The following is a 17,451-nucleotide window of genomic DNA, read 5'->3' as shown; positions in this document are numbered from 1 at the left end:
AGATAGGGAAAGAACGAGACCATGGAGGGATTTGAAAACAGGGATGGGAATGCTAAAATCGGGGTGTTGTCAGACCAGGAATCAAGGTAGGTCAGCGAGCACAGGGGTGATGGGTGAAAGGGACTTGGTGCATGTTAGGAGATAGGCAGCAGAGTTTTTGATGAGCTCAAGTTTATAGAAAGTGGAAGATGGAAGGATATCCAGGAGAGCATTGGGACAGTCAAGTCTAGAGGTAATAAAAGCATGAATGAGGCTTTCAGCAGCAGATGAGCTGAGGCAGGGGTGAAGACAGGTGATGTTACAGAGAGACAGAGAAGGATGGAGTCTCTGGCAAAAGAATGAAGTTTGTAGCGGGGACTGAAAACAATGACTTCAGCCTTCCTAATATTTTGTTGGAGGAAATTTCTGCTTATCCAAGACTGTATGTTGGACAAGCAGCATAACAAATCAGAAACTTTGGAAGGGTGGTGGTGAGGTAGAGCTGGTTGTTGTCTGTGTATTTGTGGAACTTGGCATTGTGTTTTTGGATGGTGTCATCGAGGGGCAGCAAGTAGATGAGAAAAAGGAAGGGGCCAAGGGTTCTAATGTTGGTGCCCGAGATGTGCCCCTAGTTACATGGGCAGCCTCCTGGGTTCTTCAGATTCTGTGAGCACACTCTTGGGGGTTAGGGATGGGGATCAGTGCTGAAAGTCATTTATGCTGGGATGCTGGGGCTGTGAATTTTCAATCTTCTGATAGAAATGCAAGTTAGTATTATAAAAGAATGCATTTTGTTACGACTGAGGCAGGAGGAGTGCACTGTTAATTCTGTCCCACTTTTCCATGCGTCATAGCACATCAAAAAATTTTACCACCTACCAAAAGACAGCCAATTACATACTTTCTTTGTTCCCCAGAATAAAGCACACCAACCAGGTTTCTTTAATCAACAACAAAATTAACTATTTATTATAAAACAATTCTTAACCAATAATGAGATAACTCTATATATGAAAAGCTCCTTATTTCCCTAGCCCTCATGCACACATATATATTCAAAAAACACAATTAACTGGGGAAAAAGGATTTTGGTTTACAGCTGTTTCATAAGAATAGAGGAATAATAATATAACTTAGTTTGTCACGTTCTGGTAGGAAGTTCTTCGGTTTGGTGAGGTGCCCCAGAGTTGAATAGCCAGATGCCACTCAAAGGCTCTCCAGGCGAGGTTGATGAACAGAATTAGAATATTACAGCGCTGTACAGGCCCTTCGGCCCTCGATGTTGCGCCGAGCTGTGAAACCATCTGACCTACACTACTCCATTTTCATCCATGTGTCTATCCAATGTCCACTTAAATGCCCTTAAAGTTGGCGAATCTACTACTGCTGCAGGCAGGGCATTCCACGCCCTTACTACTCTCTGAGTAAAGAAACTACCTCTCACATCTGTCCTATATCTATCACCCCTCAACTTGAAGCTATGTCCCCTCGTGTTTGCCATCACCATCCGAGGAAAAAGACGCTCACTATCCACCCTATCTAACCCTCTGATTATCTTATATGTCTCTATTAAGTCACCTCTCCTCCTCCTTCTCTCCAACGAAAACAACCTCAAGTCCCTCAGCCTTTCCTCGTAAGACCTTCCCTCCATACCAGGCAACAACCTAGTAAATCTCCTCTGCACCCTTTCCATAGCTTCCACATCCTTTCTATAATGCGGTGACCAGAACTGCACGCAATACTCCAGGTGCGGTCTCACCAGAGTCTTGTACAGCTGCAGCATGACCTCGTGGCTCCGAAACTCGACCCCCCTACTAATAAAAGCTAACACACCATATGCCTTCTTGACAGCCCTATTAACCTGGTTAGCAACCTTCAGGGATTTATGCACCTGGACACCAAGATCTCTCTGCTCATCTACACTAACAAGAATCTTCCCATTAGCCCAGTACTCTGCATTCCTGTTACTCCTTCCAAAGTGAATCACCTCACACTTTTCCGCATTAAACTCCATTTGCCATCTCTCAGCCCAGCTCTGCAGCCTATCTATGTCTCTCTGTACCCTACAACATCCTTCGGCACTATCCACAACTCCACCGACCTTAGTGTCATCTGCAAATTTACTAACCCACCCTTCTACACCCTCTTCCAGGTCATTTATAAAAATGACAAACAGCAATGGCCCCAAAACAGATCCTTGCGGTACACCACTAGTAACTAAACTCCAGGATGAACATTTGCCATCAACCACCACCCTCTGTCTTCTTTCAGCTAGCCAATTTCTGATCCAAAGCTCTAAATCACCTTCAACCCCATACTTCCGTATTTTCTGCAATAGCATACCGTGGGGAACCTTATCAAACGCCTTACTGAAATCCATATACACCACATCCACTGCTTTACCCTCATCCACCTGTTTGGTCACCTTCTCGAAAAACTCAATAAGGTTTGTGAGGCACGACCTACCCGTCACAAAACCGTGCTGACTATCTCTAATGTACTTATTCTTTTCAAGATGATTATAAATCCTGTCTCTTATAACCTTTTCCAACATTTTACCCACAACCGAAGTAAGGCTCACAGGTCTATAATTACCAGGGCTGTCTCTACTCCCCTTCTTGAACAAGGGGACAACATTTGCAATCCTCCAGTCTTCCGGCACTATTCCTGTCAACAATGACGACATAAAGATCAAGGACAAAGGCTCTGCAATCTCCTCCCTAGCTTCCCAGAGAATCCTAGGATAAATCCCATCTGTCTGTGATGGGTAGGCGTTCAAGGCAATTCAACTGCAGCAGGCTTCATATATGTCTTTCATCAGGGGTGTAGCAACAGGTCTTCTTAGGCATTACAGCAGCAGGATAACAGTAGAAGATTTCTTCAAATTTCAGGATTTCTTAAAACACGGGAGGCAACAGGAAACATGCTTGATGCAGGGATTCATCAGAGACAAGAGGCAATAGGAATATGCCACCTTTGAAATACAGGGCTTCTTCTCAAGGGATGCAGGATTCCTTTACAGAAAGAGGTAACACTTTCTCTGGGTCTTCCTCTCTGATCTCCAGGCAGGTCAAAAACCAAATTTCAAATGCCTGGTCTTTGTGCAACTCACTGGCTTTTTAAAAAGTCCAAAGTGAAAGCAAAACCTTCCTGAACAAGTCACATATCCAGACATAGAGTCTCCCTTGTCATTCAAAGAGTTGCTCTGAGGAGGTCAAACCCTTTGCTGGTTTCCTTGAAATTGCCTGCTTTCCTGTCCTTGTATACAAAGTCAGCTTCCTTTCAAAACATCCAAAAATTTCAGCTATTTTCAGGTGTCAATGTCCTCTGAAAAATCCTTTTTAAGTTTTTTAAAATGCACACCATTCTAAGTTTTTAATACAAAAATAAAAACCTTGTTAACAATTTACAATTTTGGAAGAAATATCAAGCTAAAGAAATCTTTGTGAACAGACTTAAAATATCATCACAAATCGTCAGCAAATAAATTTTCCCAATCATTTTGAACACACATTCCCTGCTCTACTATGCTTTCAAATCTAAAATACAAAATGGAATGTATATAAATGCTGAAAGAGTACTGAATTGAAATGGAAACTTACCTCTAATAGGTGATGAACAGTGTTGCTGGGCAATCCTCCATCAATAGCAACAACTTTTATCTTCCAACTTCCCTTCAGTGCAAAGTCCAAATGATTCCTTATTCTTAAAATAAAACAACAACGGAAGTATTTGCTAGGACTGTGTTCTGATTATTTGTCAGATACACTCGATCTGTTCTTGCAGTTACACCCTCTCTGGTCTCTTGTGCATCCTGACTCCCTTTGCTCCACCAATGGCAGCCATTCCTTCAGCTGCCTATGCAATAAGCTCTGGAATCCCCTCCCTCAACCTCTCCAGCTCTGAACCTCTCACTCCTATTTTAAGGATTTTCATAAAGCTTTCGTCTTTGACTAAACCTTTGATCATCTGCCCTAATATTTCCATATGCGGCTCAGTGTCAAATTTTGTTTTATAATGCTCCTGCGAAGTGCCTTGGGATGTTGTACTACAGTAAAGGCCATAAATACAACATAGTTACTAATAAATCCAATAGGGAAATAAGGAGAAATTTATTGAAGCAGAGAGTGGCTAGAAATGTAAAACTCACAACACCAGGAAGTGACTGAGACAAATAGTTGAGATGCTTTTGAAAGAAAAGTTGATGAGTGCATGAGAGAAAACGAAATAGATGTGCTAAAAAGCTGAGATGAGGTAGTTGGAATGGGAAAAGACTCGTGTGGAATATAAACAACAGGACAAATTAGTTGGACCGAATGGCCAGTTTCTGTGCTATATGCAATTCCATGTAAAGGCACTATATAAATGCAAGTTGTTGGTGTTCTACTTGTTGTGGTAAAGGTTAGTTACTAAGAAATCATTGTCAACATTGTTGAGCACATTCACCTACAATTTTTAGGTGAAGGAGGAAGGTAAGATGGCACATATTTAATTGTTCAAAGATGAAGCATTGGGAATGCTGCCCTTTCATTGTTAATCTTGCTCCCATGCTTTGCTTTTTGAATTTGTCATGCAACAAGAAGTATTTAAATTGCAATACCAATATTGCACAAATCTCTGTCAACCATTTTTTTAATGTGTATTTTGGGGAGAGACAAGAGAGGTTTGTTGGAAGATTTTGTTTGTACATCTCAATAACAACTGAGTCTGTTGAATGATCACTGACATTTTGCTTTAGTCCAACTGCACAATGTTGCACTGTGTGATATTGGCATAGGAACGATTAATGCCCTCTAATTAAATTTCTTCGTCTGCTTTTTTAACAGGAGTGTTTGGCTGATACACTTAAAAGAAATGACAAAGTAATTTCTTACAAACTCATTAAAGCCCTGATTGTAACTTGGGGCAAGTGGTGGCTTGAGGCCCAGGCCATTTTAACTCTTTGGACTTTATATATATATATATATATATATATATACATTGCACCCTCTCTTATATAGAAAGCAGGGCTGCCTGCACCCCCAAACCCCACTTCAATAAGGTCAGGAGTCATTTGAGTGCAACAGAAAGCAGCAGCCGGGAAACTGCAGGAACAATTCCTGGCAAAGTAAGTGAAAGAGAGGGTGCAATGTGACTGCAGTCAGGAGAGGCTTGAGGATTCCTTGGGCAGCTCACAGGAGCACTCCTGCTCCTCCTAGCCCCCAAGGAAACTATTAAGGGGATACAAAAAAAACCAACAATCTAACCCTTTCAGACCTCTTCTGGGTCTGCTGATCCTCAGCACTGGTTTCTCTGGTGAGGCTGGCACCAGTTGCCAACATCACTGCTGCCACTTACAATGACCCAGATATTTATGGGGAGATGGAGAGCATGTGGAGGAGGGCAAAAACGGCTGAAGAACCCAGCTGGGGTCACGATCCCCAAATTTATGTCTTTAACCACAACCCCACTGATCCTCTCCTGCCTGTGTTGGGGGACTAATATTGAGGCCAATGTGTTGGGCCTGATTGATGTCATCAGACCTGAATGTTTGAATCTGCATGAGGGTGCCCAAAACATTTCTGTTAAAACGGTGAGGGGCGTGTGTGCAGTGTGGTTCCAATGAGTGCCATCCTGCTAATATTTTAAACCACCTGCCTGTCCGTTCTCATTGGGCACGTGGTGGGCAAGTGGGGATAAACGTTGGTGTTGAAATGTTTGTACACTAATAATCCAGCTTGTAATTTCACCCATCATGTGTTTTGTAACCAGTCATTAATAAAGCCAAAATTCCAAGGTAGATGTTACCTACCGTAGACTGCCCTCCCATTTATACTGGCTGTTTAAAGATGTCTGAATATAAAAGGGCTCTGTTGCTGTTTTGTTGATTGGCAGCTCATCTGCTGTAGAAAACGTGACTTCTGCAATGCGGAATGTAATAATACCATTCTTTCCGGCATCGCAGTCAGTGGCCTAAACATGCATACAGAAATGTTAACCTTGTCCAGCTAATAATGCTACAACTGATTGAAATCTACATGTTCATTTTACTACCGTTAAACCTTACTTTTGCAGTGGCAAGCTGGACATCAAAGTCCAATATATTGTAGCCGACCAACCCCTGAACAGTACGTAACCTGGTATGTGGGGAAATAGTGTGTGCGGCTAAAAGTGGTAAATAAGTGTCCACAGCAGGGAAGTGGGATATGTTGAAGCAGCAATGTGGTGTAATTGAATTACTAATGGGGAAGTGAATGTACTGAAACCTGCAAGGTCATGATGGAGGCATGTCTAACTTGTTGCTAAGTTTGTCACTGACACGCCATGTGGGCTGTTTGCTCGGAAACCGGGGGTCGGCAGATTGAGGTAATGTCTTGTTATCAGACAAGGGCTGGAGAACCGAGAACGAGCTATGCAATGTGGTCGAAACTTGAGGGATGAGGCTACCAAAATAAGCAAATGTCAAAACCGGTGAACGGTTGACCGACTGTGGTTGACGTAGCGCACCCGTGGCGTTAGCAACAGCTGACCGACCAATCACTGTACATCGGGTAGTCAGGTCCGGCCCATCCTGAGCTGATCACGCAGGCAGCATGCATGAAACAGGGTATAAGAAAGTGTGCTCCGAAGTACTGGCTAGCTAGCTCAGGACTAAGTAGTCTGATCAACTATTTGGAGAACCGGAAGGGGAGGACTGATCATCCGCTCCATTCCAACTCTCGGATGGACCCAAGTAACCTAGCTTACGTGGACAAGTGAGTATAATCTCTGTTGAATATAAGATTTTGAAATTCTGAATAAACGTGCTATGTGTGAAAAATAATTTGGTAGTCTTGAGTCATTGATACCCAGAGTAAATCTCTGGACTAGTAGTGGGGATAGGCTACAATATCTAAGCATATACATGAAAAGGTTGGATGCACATAACTGAGAGAAAGGGAAACTTGCATGCAGCAAAGACTCACATATATTAATCCCCTCCAAGTGGTCTTTATTGTACTTTATTAAAAACATAAATCTATATTGTTCACTTCCAAGGCTACTATCTGATTTCTATCTGAATAATGAAACTTGATATGTGCATATTTCAACAAATGCTAACAAACCCACAGATTTTCTTCGAGGTGGATCAAATGGAGCCAATGGGCCAATTATGTTTTGGCTATAGGAGTTGAACAAAGAATTGCTAAATTGGCTCCAAATGCTAAATTATTAAAATGATATATGTAAGGAGCTGTATTTCCCCCCCCCCCCACCCCCCCTCCCCAGTTTGGACCTGAAACCCACCAGCTGCCTCTACCTGATCTCTTTTACAAGACAAACAGTGAGAAGAGAATTTTCATCAACCAAGGGTCTCATAGGAGAATAACATAACTGATGGCTAGTGCTGTCCTGCTTGACTGAACTCCTAGACTTTTTTTAAGGACATGCTAAGTGCACCATGAAGAACCTTATGACATAGTACAAGTGAAACTGGATGTGGGTGGGGACGCAAAACAAATCTCTGTCAACTCTGTCATGATGTTGTTTTTTGGGAGGGGGCAAGAGAGAGGAGAGTAGAGAATTGTATCAGTTGCCTGTTATTCATTAAAACTGAATATCGGGCGTGCCATCTAACAGGAGGTAAATTCAATTCTGCCTGTTTTGTGCTCATGCCCAATTTCACCACGTGCCTAGATTTCCTAAAAAGGGTTGAAAGGGACAAATGTAATTGTAATGCAGGCAACCTTAGGGTGGTGAATCCAACCAGGACCCAGTGGGTTCCTCCCAGTCTGGAGGGTACTCAACGGGAAGGAGACAATGGATGAAGAAATACCCAGTGTTCCACCAAAAATATGCCCTCTTGTTTGCTCTCTAAACAGGCTCTGCCAAGAATTTGAAGCATAGGCAAGACCTGTAGTATCTGGGTCCTGGCCAATTTCTCACCACATCCACTGGCAGGAGTGTGCTGCCAGGACCTATCGCGTAGGCCTAGGCTCAATCAAAATGGGCAAAGCCAATAAAATGAAACATTAAAGTGAGTTGAAGTATCTTACCTCAAACACTGTTACCTCTAACCCCTCGGTAATAAATTCAGATACAACGACTGAAAGGAAACCAGAATCAGGCATTAAATTCCCTCGTGAATAATAGGCTTTTAATTTTAGCAATGGTTTGATTAAATCGTTCTAAGAAACACAACTGTAGTTATCAAATATTATAAAGCTAGTAGCGAAGAAACAGTTAATGACATACATTTTCAAGAAAATTGCATTCAGTTTAGCAAAACAGAATTTCCTTACTGTAGAACCAATGCCCTAAATTTGGTCCTTTGATTAACTACAGCTGGAAAATCAAATAGAGAACTGTGAAAATTTGCATAACTGAATAACAAAGCAAGTTAATAATGATAGAGCGAATCATATATTTTCCATTCCATATTAGTAATCCTTCTTAAACTGATACCATTCTTTCCTAAAATATTATACTAAAATACTTTTACAGTACTGTACATAGCCCCGACAACCAATTTTATCTGCAGCACCTGTGGAAGAGTCTGTCACTCTAGAATTGGCCTTTATAGCGACTCCAGGCACTGCTTCACAAACTACTGACCACCTCCAGGCGCTTACCCATTGTCTCTTGAGACAAGGAGGCCAAAGAAGACTGTACATATTGTCCAGGCACTAACTAGCTACAGATACTGTAAATGTATAAAGGCAGTCAGTTATGTAAATTAGTTCCATAAATTACTGCCGGCAGCAAATTAAGTCAAGCTAGTTCCCATTATGTGGATCTACTGCCCAATGAGCTGCTTTGTATATTACAATATATGCCAACAAATGAATCTGACATTGTATTGCTACTGATAATAAAGGTATAAAATGGTGTCCAGAAAGAGATAAAAAGCAAAAGGATTCTGCCAATCTGATCTGAATAAATAAAGTTTTTTTGCGAAATATCACTCTGCTTTCATGGGAACAATGGTGTTGTTACCAACACCCGAAGGAGGTGTGTGCATATAGACAATGGTAGCAAGGAACGCACTGAATGTGTGAACTTCATTTAAATGCAGAAGATTGGTAGAGAAAATACGGGACAGGAGGGTGGACACCTGCCACATCAGCCTGGACCAGGAGAAGGCTTTTGACAGGATATCGCACACCTACATGATGGACGTGCTTTCCAAAATGGGGTTTGGGGAGGGAATCTGCAATTGGATCAAACTGCTCTACACCAACATCAGTAGCGCAGTCTCAATCAATGGGTGGGAATCAGAAAGTTTCCCGATCCAATCTGGAGTCAGACAAGGCTGTCCTCTCTCCCCGTCTTGTTTGTTTGCTGTATTGAACCCTTTGCTGAATCTATTAGGAAAGATGCAAGCATAAGAGGGGTGACAATCTAAGGCAGCGGAGGCACTCAGGTTAAAACCTCCCTTTACATGGATGACGTCGCTGTCTTCTGCTCGGACCTGCTGTCTGTGCGCAGACTGATGAGCATCTGCAACCAGTTCGAACTGGCCTTGGGAGCCAAAGTTAACCACGGCAAGAGCGAGGCGATGTTCTTTGGGAACTGGGCTGACCGATCCTTTGTCCCCTTCACCGTCAGGTCAGACTACCTGAAGGTGCTGGGGATAAGGTTTGGAAGGGCTGGGGCGTGCACCAAAACCTGGGAGGAGCAAGTAGCCAAGGTACAACACAAGCTGAGCATGTGGGAGCAGCGGTCTCTCTCCATTATGGGTAAGAACCTGGTCATCAGGTGCAAGGCGCTCACATTGTTGCTGTACGTGGCGCAGGTCTGGCCCATACCATGCCGTGGCGGTCACCCGAGCCATTTTCCGCTTCATCTGGGGATCCAGAATGGACTGGGTCCGGAGGGACACGATGTTCGAACCTCTGGATAAGGGCGGCAAAAATGTACCCAACGTCGCCCTCATCCTGATGACTACCTTCGTGTGCGGCTGCACCAAGCTGTGTGTAGACCTCCAGTACGCAAACTCCAAGTGTCACTACATGCTGAGGTTCTATCTGTCCCCGGTGTTGCGAAGGATGTGTCTGGTCAGATTGCCGCGGAAGGCTCCATCCAGTTGGACTGTGCCATACCACCTATCCTTCGTGGAACAGTTTCTGCGGAAAAACACCTTTGACCACCAATCCATCAGGCAGTGGTCTGCATGGAATGTCCTCAAGGCCCTATGGGAAAGGAGATGGTGGATCCTGTCGGATGGTTCCCCGAGCAGACCGTCAAAGTCATTTGGCAGAAGGCCTCATCACCAGAACTTTCAAACAAGTATCAAGATGTATCTTGGCTGGTGGTGAGAAGAGCCCTCCCCGTCAGATCCTTCCTGCACGCCTGAAGTCTCACCCCCTCCGCACAATGCCCTCGAGGTGGCTGTGGTGGGGAAGAGATGGTTGGCCACCTCCTTCTGGAATGTGCCTTTGCAAAGCAGGTGTGGAAAGAGATGCAGTGGTTTTTGTCGAGGTTCATCCCAAGCAGCTCTGTAACACAGGAGTCTGTGCTCTACGGGCTGTTCCCAGGGACCCACACCGAGATAAACATCAACTGCTGCTGCAGGACTATCAATTCGGTGAAAGACGCCCTTTGGTCTGCCCGAAACTAGCTGGTCTTCCAGCGCAAAGAGTTGTCCAAGACCGATTGTTGCAGACTGGCACATTCCAAGGTCCAGGACTACGTGCTGAGGGACGCACTAGAGCTTGGGGCAGCCGCAGCAAAGACTCAATGGGGAAAGACCACTGTGTAAGGTCCCCCCCACCAAGCCCAACTGAGGGGCTGGATCCATGGGAAACCCCTCGAATTGTATCGGGAAAATTTTTGTGTGCTGTAAAATGTATATGGAATGAAAAATGAAATGGGAGGGTTGTGAGGCAACTCACTCCTGTATTGAAGGAAACTGACCTCCTTTGCTGTGTTTGTATTTTTTGACTTGGTGCTGTTTGGAATTGTTTTGTCATGTATTTTTTCCAGACTTTTATGAATAAAGTATATTTTGGAAATTTAAAAAAAAAAATCAATGACCTGAAAAAACTTCTGGCAAAAAAAAATCCAAAGCAACGCTGAGAGATCACAAAGAAAGGTCTGACTCAAACCATCAAACAGGAACAAACACCCCTGATATCCCAGATATTACTTCAGCCATTTAACTGTCTCCTGTTTTTCATTTAAGCACCTTACAGTTTGTGTCTGTGCTTTCCTTCTCCTTTCCCATTGTTCTGTTCCTTTCTAAATGCTTTTCATCTGTAATTTCAACATGAACTCATCTGTCCTCTCCACAAATGCTAACTCACAGAGTGTTTCCAGCATTTTCTGCTTTGTTCCCCAATCTCTGATGTCTGGTAAATTCAGATTAAATTCTGCCTTTTCTTGCAATCTCTGTCTTGTGAAAGTAGTTTAAACAGCACTGTACATAAATGTAGTGCATGCAGAATGCCAAGAAACTGTCTAATATACATGGAAAGGATCCAGTATAGAGTAGCCCGAATAGCACTTCACTGTATTTTGCAGACTGTTTCCAATGTAGCTGTCTGTTTCCAGTTCCACTGCACATTCAATAAGATTAGCAGTCTGCACAATGACAAGGAAACAAGTCAAAAAACAAGAGGGAGAAGACATTGTTCTTACACCTCCCTCAACATCCCCAAATCTTGCAGATGAGATACTTCTCTGCTGAAGAATGCATTAAGTAGTATTTATAGCAGTAAGCAATTTGTTAACAATGAGATGCACACTACAATGGTATGTCTTTATAACATTGCATACTCCTGGGCACAGTTGGCAGAACAAATGGGCTCTTTGGTCAATTGTCACACCATACTGATACATAACCAATAAAGTCCCCCTTTCTCCCTGGTGCTTCAGGTTGCAATTCAAAGCTTCCTCTATAGAAGCATTTGAAGGTCTTTCGTCAGGGCAGAAATGATTGATGGGGTGGGGTGGTGGTGGAGGCTGGGGGATGGGGCGTGTAGTTGCTGAGGTAGTTTTGGGAGCAGAGGGGCAGTGGTCAAGTGTACATTTCACTTGTCACTCTTCCTTTCAGGGTTATATCCTCCCAAAACCCGTCAGCCAGCCTTTCTGACTTATAGAAAACACAAAAGAGATGCCATGGGCTGAATTTTCCTTCCTGGGGTCAGGAAACAGGAGTCAGGACTGTTTCCAGGTCCCGAACCTGCCCCACACCCTGGGGCGGGGGGTATGAGGAGGTAGCAATCACTCTTTGGGATCCTCATGGAGGCACCCCCTTAATTGGCATGGAAACAAGTTCACTATCCATTCAAGGCAGCAGGTGGGCTCTCAAAGCTGGAGGGCCGGTCAGAGGCCTTCGTGCTTGAGAGGAGCAGCAGACTGAGAGAGTAACCCTGAGGGCACTTCAATGTGGAGCACCCTCTCAGCAACTTTTTTTAAAGGTTAAATAAAAAAACATGAAAAAGCAGCCAGGCCACCATTGTGCAGGGGGGAATCTCTCTACAGGACAGCCTGTAGCTGCACCTTCACCCAGGCTGGCAGGGAGGGTCTGTAGGCCTCTCTAGAGTGCTGGCCCCCAGCCTGCCATTGGGTGCTGATCCTTAGAATCATAGAATGGTTACAGCACAGAAGGAGGCCAATTGGCCCGTCGAGTCCATGCTGACTCTCTGTGAAAGCAATTTACCTAGTTGCACTCCTCTGCCTTTTCCCTGTAGCTCCGTTATCCAGTTTGCTTTTGAAGGCCTTGACTGAATCTGCCTCCACCACACTGTCAGGCAGTTCATTCCAGATCCTAAACACTCGCATGTAAAACAGTTTTTCCTCGTGTTGCTGTTGCTTCTTTTGCCAATCACCTGAAATCGGTGTCCTCTGGTTCTGGATCCCTCTGCCAAAGGGATCAGTTTCTCTCTATCTACTCTGTCCAGACCCCTCATGATTTTGAACACCTCTGTTAAATCTGCTCTTAGGCAATTGATCTGCCCCCGATCACGCCAGAAAACTGGAAAAATTCCAGTATGTATCAACAGAACCATAGAAACATAGAAAATTTACGACACAGAAAGAGGCCATTCAGCCCATCGTGTCTGCACTGGCGACAAAACTAGCCGCCCAATCTAATCCCACCTTCCAGCACCTGGTCCATCGTCTTGCAGGTTACAGCACTTCAGGTGCAGGTCCAGGTATCGTTTAAGTGAGTTGAGGGTTTCTGCCTCCACCACCAATCCGGACAGTGAATTCCAGACACCCACCACCCTCTGGGTGAAAAAGTTTTACCTCATGTCCCCTCAAATCCTTCTACCAATCATCTTAAATCTGTGACCTTTCGTAATTGACCTCTCCACTAAGGGAAACAGGTCCTTCATGTCTACTCTATCTAGACCCCTCATAATTTTGTACACCTCAATTAAGTCACTCCTCAGCCTCCTCTGTTCAAAGGAAAACAACCCTAGCCTATCCAATTTTTCCTCATAGCTGCAACTTTTAAGCCCTGGCAACATTCTTGTAAATCTCCTCTGTACTCTCTCCAGAGCAATTATGTCCTTCCTGTAATGTGACCAGAACTGTACGCAATACTCCAGCTGTGGCCTAACCAGCATTTTATACAGTTTCAACATTACATCCCTGCTTTTGTATTCTATACCTTGACCAATAAAGGAAAGCATTCCATATGCCTTCTTCACCACTCTATCTGCCTGTCCTGCCACCTTCAGGGATCTGTGGACATACACTCCAAAGTCTCTCACTTCTTCGACCCTCTCAATACTCTCCCGTTTGAACAGTGATTACACTTCAAAAGTAATTCATTGGCTGTGAAGCATTTTTGGACATTCTGCAGATGTGAAAGTCACTATAGGTTACCTCTGTTTCCTTTTAACTTGATTTTCCAATTCTCTCCTGGCCAGCCTCCCATTTTCTGCCCTTCATAAACTTGGGCTCATTCAAAACTCTGCTGCCTGTATCCTCAGGAGTGTGATGGAATGCTTTCCACTTGCCTGGATGAGTGCAGCTCCAACAACACTGAAGCTCCAGGACAAAGCAGTCTGTTTGATCGACACCCCATTCGCCACCTTAAACATTCACTCCCTCCACCACTGACACATTGTGGCAGCAGTGTGTACCCTATACAAGCTGCACTGCAGCAACTCGCCAAGGCTCCTTTGACAGCACCTTCCAAACCTACGACCTCTAACACCTAGAAGAACAAGTTCCCCTCCAAGCCATGCACCACCCTGACTTGGACCTATATCGCCGTTGCTTTATTGGGTCAAAAATCTGGAACTCCCTTCCTAACAGCACTTTGGGTGTACCTGCCCACCTGGACGCGGCTCATCACCACTTTCTCAAGGGCAATTATGGATGGCAACAAATGTTGGCCTTGCCAGCGACACTCACATTCCATGAACAAATATGCAAAAATATCTCGCTTCAAGACCTGTTCACCCATCACCCCATGCTTGCTGAGCTACACTGGCTCTGGGTCTGGCAATGCCTCATATTCAAATTCTCATCCTTGTGTTCAAATCTCTCCATAGCCTCATCCTTTCCTATCTCTGTCACCTCCTCCCACCCTACAAATCTCTAATTCCTCCTCCAATTCTGGCCTCTTACACATCCCTCATTGTAACTGTACGATCATTGGCAGCCGTGCCTTTAGCTGCCGAGACCTAAGCTCTCGAATTCGTCACTAAACTTCTCTGCCTCTCTACCTCTCCCTCCTCCTCGAAGTACTCCTTAATCCCTACCTCTTTTGACCAAACTTTGGTCAGCTGTCCGAACATCTCCTTATGTGACTCAGCGTCAAATTTTGCTTGATAAAGCGCCTGCAAAGCGCCGTGGGACATTTTACTGCATTAAAGGTGCTGTATAAATGCAATTTGTTGTTATATAAATGCATGCTCTTTTTATCGGTCAACCTTGTGGGTAGAACTAGAATTGCTTCTGGAATGTTCTGTCTGATTTGGTGTTTCTTAGGGACTTGATGACATTACAAAATTCACTTGGCAGTTGCCTATCCTTTCCCAGGTACAAAAACATAATTTTTGTCTCCTCACAAAAGTTGTACACATATGCATTCATTAATTATGTATTCGAAATATCTCACGATGGGCTGAAGGGCCTGTCCTGTGCTGTATAACACTATGACTCTAAGACTACCATAATGTAGGCCAGAATTTTACACCCCCCCCCCAAAACGAGCGGGCTGGTAGCGGGGGGAGGGAGGGCGTAAAATTGAGTGGGAGGCAGGGGGGCCATTCCCGAACCTCTCCCGCACCTGTTGCCAATTTATGGGGGGCAGCGGTGGCAAGACCCACCTGCCCCAGGCCAATCAAGGCCCTTAAGTGATCAATTAACTAGCATTTAAGAGCCTCTGCCCACCACCTCGGGTATTTTACCCTTGGCTGGTGGGTGGTTGAGGCCTCAAAAAGCCTGTCTGATGAAACCAGGCAGCCTTCTCACATGCTGGGGGCGGGGCCCTTCTGGTCAGGCACCCTGTGCCCGACGGAGGGCCGCCCCCGAAACCCCAACCACCCCCAATGCACAACACACCCCCCGCTCCCCTACCCGAACCTCACCCTCCCCCCCTTGCCTTTCCAGGCCCGATTGATTGTCCCCGGCAAGATCCCAAAAACGTACCTTTTTGTTTGGGGCCGTCCATCATCTTCTTCCGATGGCTGGGTATAGTCCCAACAGTGGCCACTGCCCCTGGTAGCGCTGTTGGGACTAAGAGCTGCCAGCCTGCTGATTGGCCAGCAGCTCCATTAGGTGGAACTTCCATTCTCAAGGAGTCGGAAATCTTGCCCAGACTAATTAAAGGCCTGGGGAGGGAAAAGTCCTGGTCTGGCTCCCCAGGCTTGGCAGAGGTGGGCTCGCCACCAACTTTTCAGCCGGTCGACGGGGCCTCCCGCCAAATGGAAAACTCGGCCGCAATGTGAAGCAAACTGCATTTGTAACACTGAAAGCAATGTTAGAAAATGTGATGATGACTCCTTTTTATTGAGGTGCAATATATCCCCATACATCTATCCAGCAAGATAACATATTTTTAATATTGAATGTGAAGAAAATTAAAACCAACAATTACAATGACTGCCATTAAACTAAGACCTGATTAGAGTGTGACTAAAAATGTCAGCCAAGTAATTCAGCTACTTAATAATTCAGAAATTTCTGCCTGATTAAATCAATTAGAGTAACCCCATAATATTTGGCTGTTGTTAGTCCTCCATTAAACTTTGCCAGAAAATGCAAACTGACATTGCAAACAAACCTATATGCCTATGTGGACTTAAGAATGGATTATATGGTTGGTTGAAGGAAAGGGGATAATGGGATATGGAAGCAAGGCAGGCAAATAGGATTAAGATTACCGTTAGTGTGGAGATAAACACTAACACAGGCTGGTTGTACCAAATGGCCAGTTTCTGTCTTTCTAATTCAGCCAAATGGTGGTGGCTGTTCATTTTATATGTATATTACCAACCACATTAATTCACAGTTTATACTGCTCAATAAATATTAAGCAGCAATAACAGAAGTAGTATTATTCCTTTTAAGACCCATGGGGTTACTCCATGTATTCATTAGTTACAGTAAGTACCAAATGCTGATGGTACAGGTCACAAACTATTGCCAGTGTAACTTCAGGGAGACAGTGAAACAGGGGTTGCTGGGTGGAAAGGAAACGTCCACAGACTCCTCAGAATGAAGCCCAAGCTACTTTTCACCTCAGGGTCTCATCTTAATAGTTCAGCTCTGTCTCGCATCCGATCATTGGGAATGACATCTTGGCTGGCAGATGGGAGTGAGAATGGGGGCAGCGGACAGACACCGCTGGGGACTGACGGAAACAGACTCCCAACCCCCCAACAATGCCCCCCCTCCCCCAACCCATACTGGTATGGTAAAATAAGGGCGATCACAGCTGCAGTAGATCAAGTAGAGTGGAGAGGGCCCAATGTTTCCTCGTTGGGTCAGAAGGGTCTCTCCTGCTCCTCCTGGGCAAGATGTAGTACTCTGTCAGAGATGCAGCATCATCATTTCTATAACATGATGACATTTCTATAACATGATGACATTTCTATAACATGATGCTGTTTCCAAAACATGATGTTAATTGTTATAATGTGAGTTTATTTCTATAACCTGATGTCATTTCTACATCATACACAGGCCTCCTTCTGAATGATTCCAAGATGCCATTTCTATATTTTAGGGACATTTTGTAATGTGATACCATTTCTTTGACAAGGGGCAACATTTTAAGGGGCCTCTGGGGATGGGCGGGGGTGCGGGGGACGGACAAAATGGCGTGAGTTGGCGCCGGGCGGCGTGCCTGACATTGTTCTGTCCCATGCCATTTTGGCTGCAGCGGGCATCGTGGCATTCAGCAAGTGTCCCTTAAGAGCTGCCTCCCAGCTCCACAGGCATTCAGCCAACTTCGGAGGGGCCGGCCGCTGCTTGGAGTCACTGCCCAGTGAAACTTGGCGGCCTCCTAGTAGGCTCGGGGGCGGGGCCTCCTACTCGGCCACTCTG

The 17,451-nt window shown here is 44.8% G+C and overlaps 1 protein-coding gene across 1 annotated transcript in view; it reads right to left on the bottom strand.

Annotated features, from left to right (window-relative positions):
• The window catches only part of LOC137368642 (cadherin-related family member 2-like), a 199,930-nt gene that overhangs the window by 36,931 nt on the left and 145,548 nt on the right, over positions 1 to 17,451 (bottom strand). The window contains exons 20-22 of the mRNA XM_068028782.1: positions 7,995 to 8,044; positions 5,771 to 5,931; positions 3,582 to 3,684 (exon numbers count right to left, since the gene is read on the bottom strand). Of these exons, the coding sequence (XP_067884883.1) occupies positions 3,582 to 3,684; positions 5,771 to 5,931; positions 7,995 to 8,044 (314 nt within the window). The remainder of the gene's footprint in view (positions 1 to 3,581; positions 3,685 to 5,770; positions 5,932 to 7,994; positions 8,045 to 17,451) is intronic.

The sequence above is a fragment of the Heterodontus francisci genome, chromosome 4 (assembly GCF_036365525.1).
Source record: "Heterodontus francisci isolate sHetFra1 chromosome 4, sHetFra1.hap1, whole genome shotgun sequence".
Taxonomy (NCBI): Eukaryota; Metazoa; Chordata; class Chondrichthyes; order Heterodontiformes; family Heterodontidae; genus Heterodontus; species Heterodontus francisci.
This window is presented reverse-complemented; position numbering and strand designations above follow the sequence as displayed.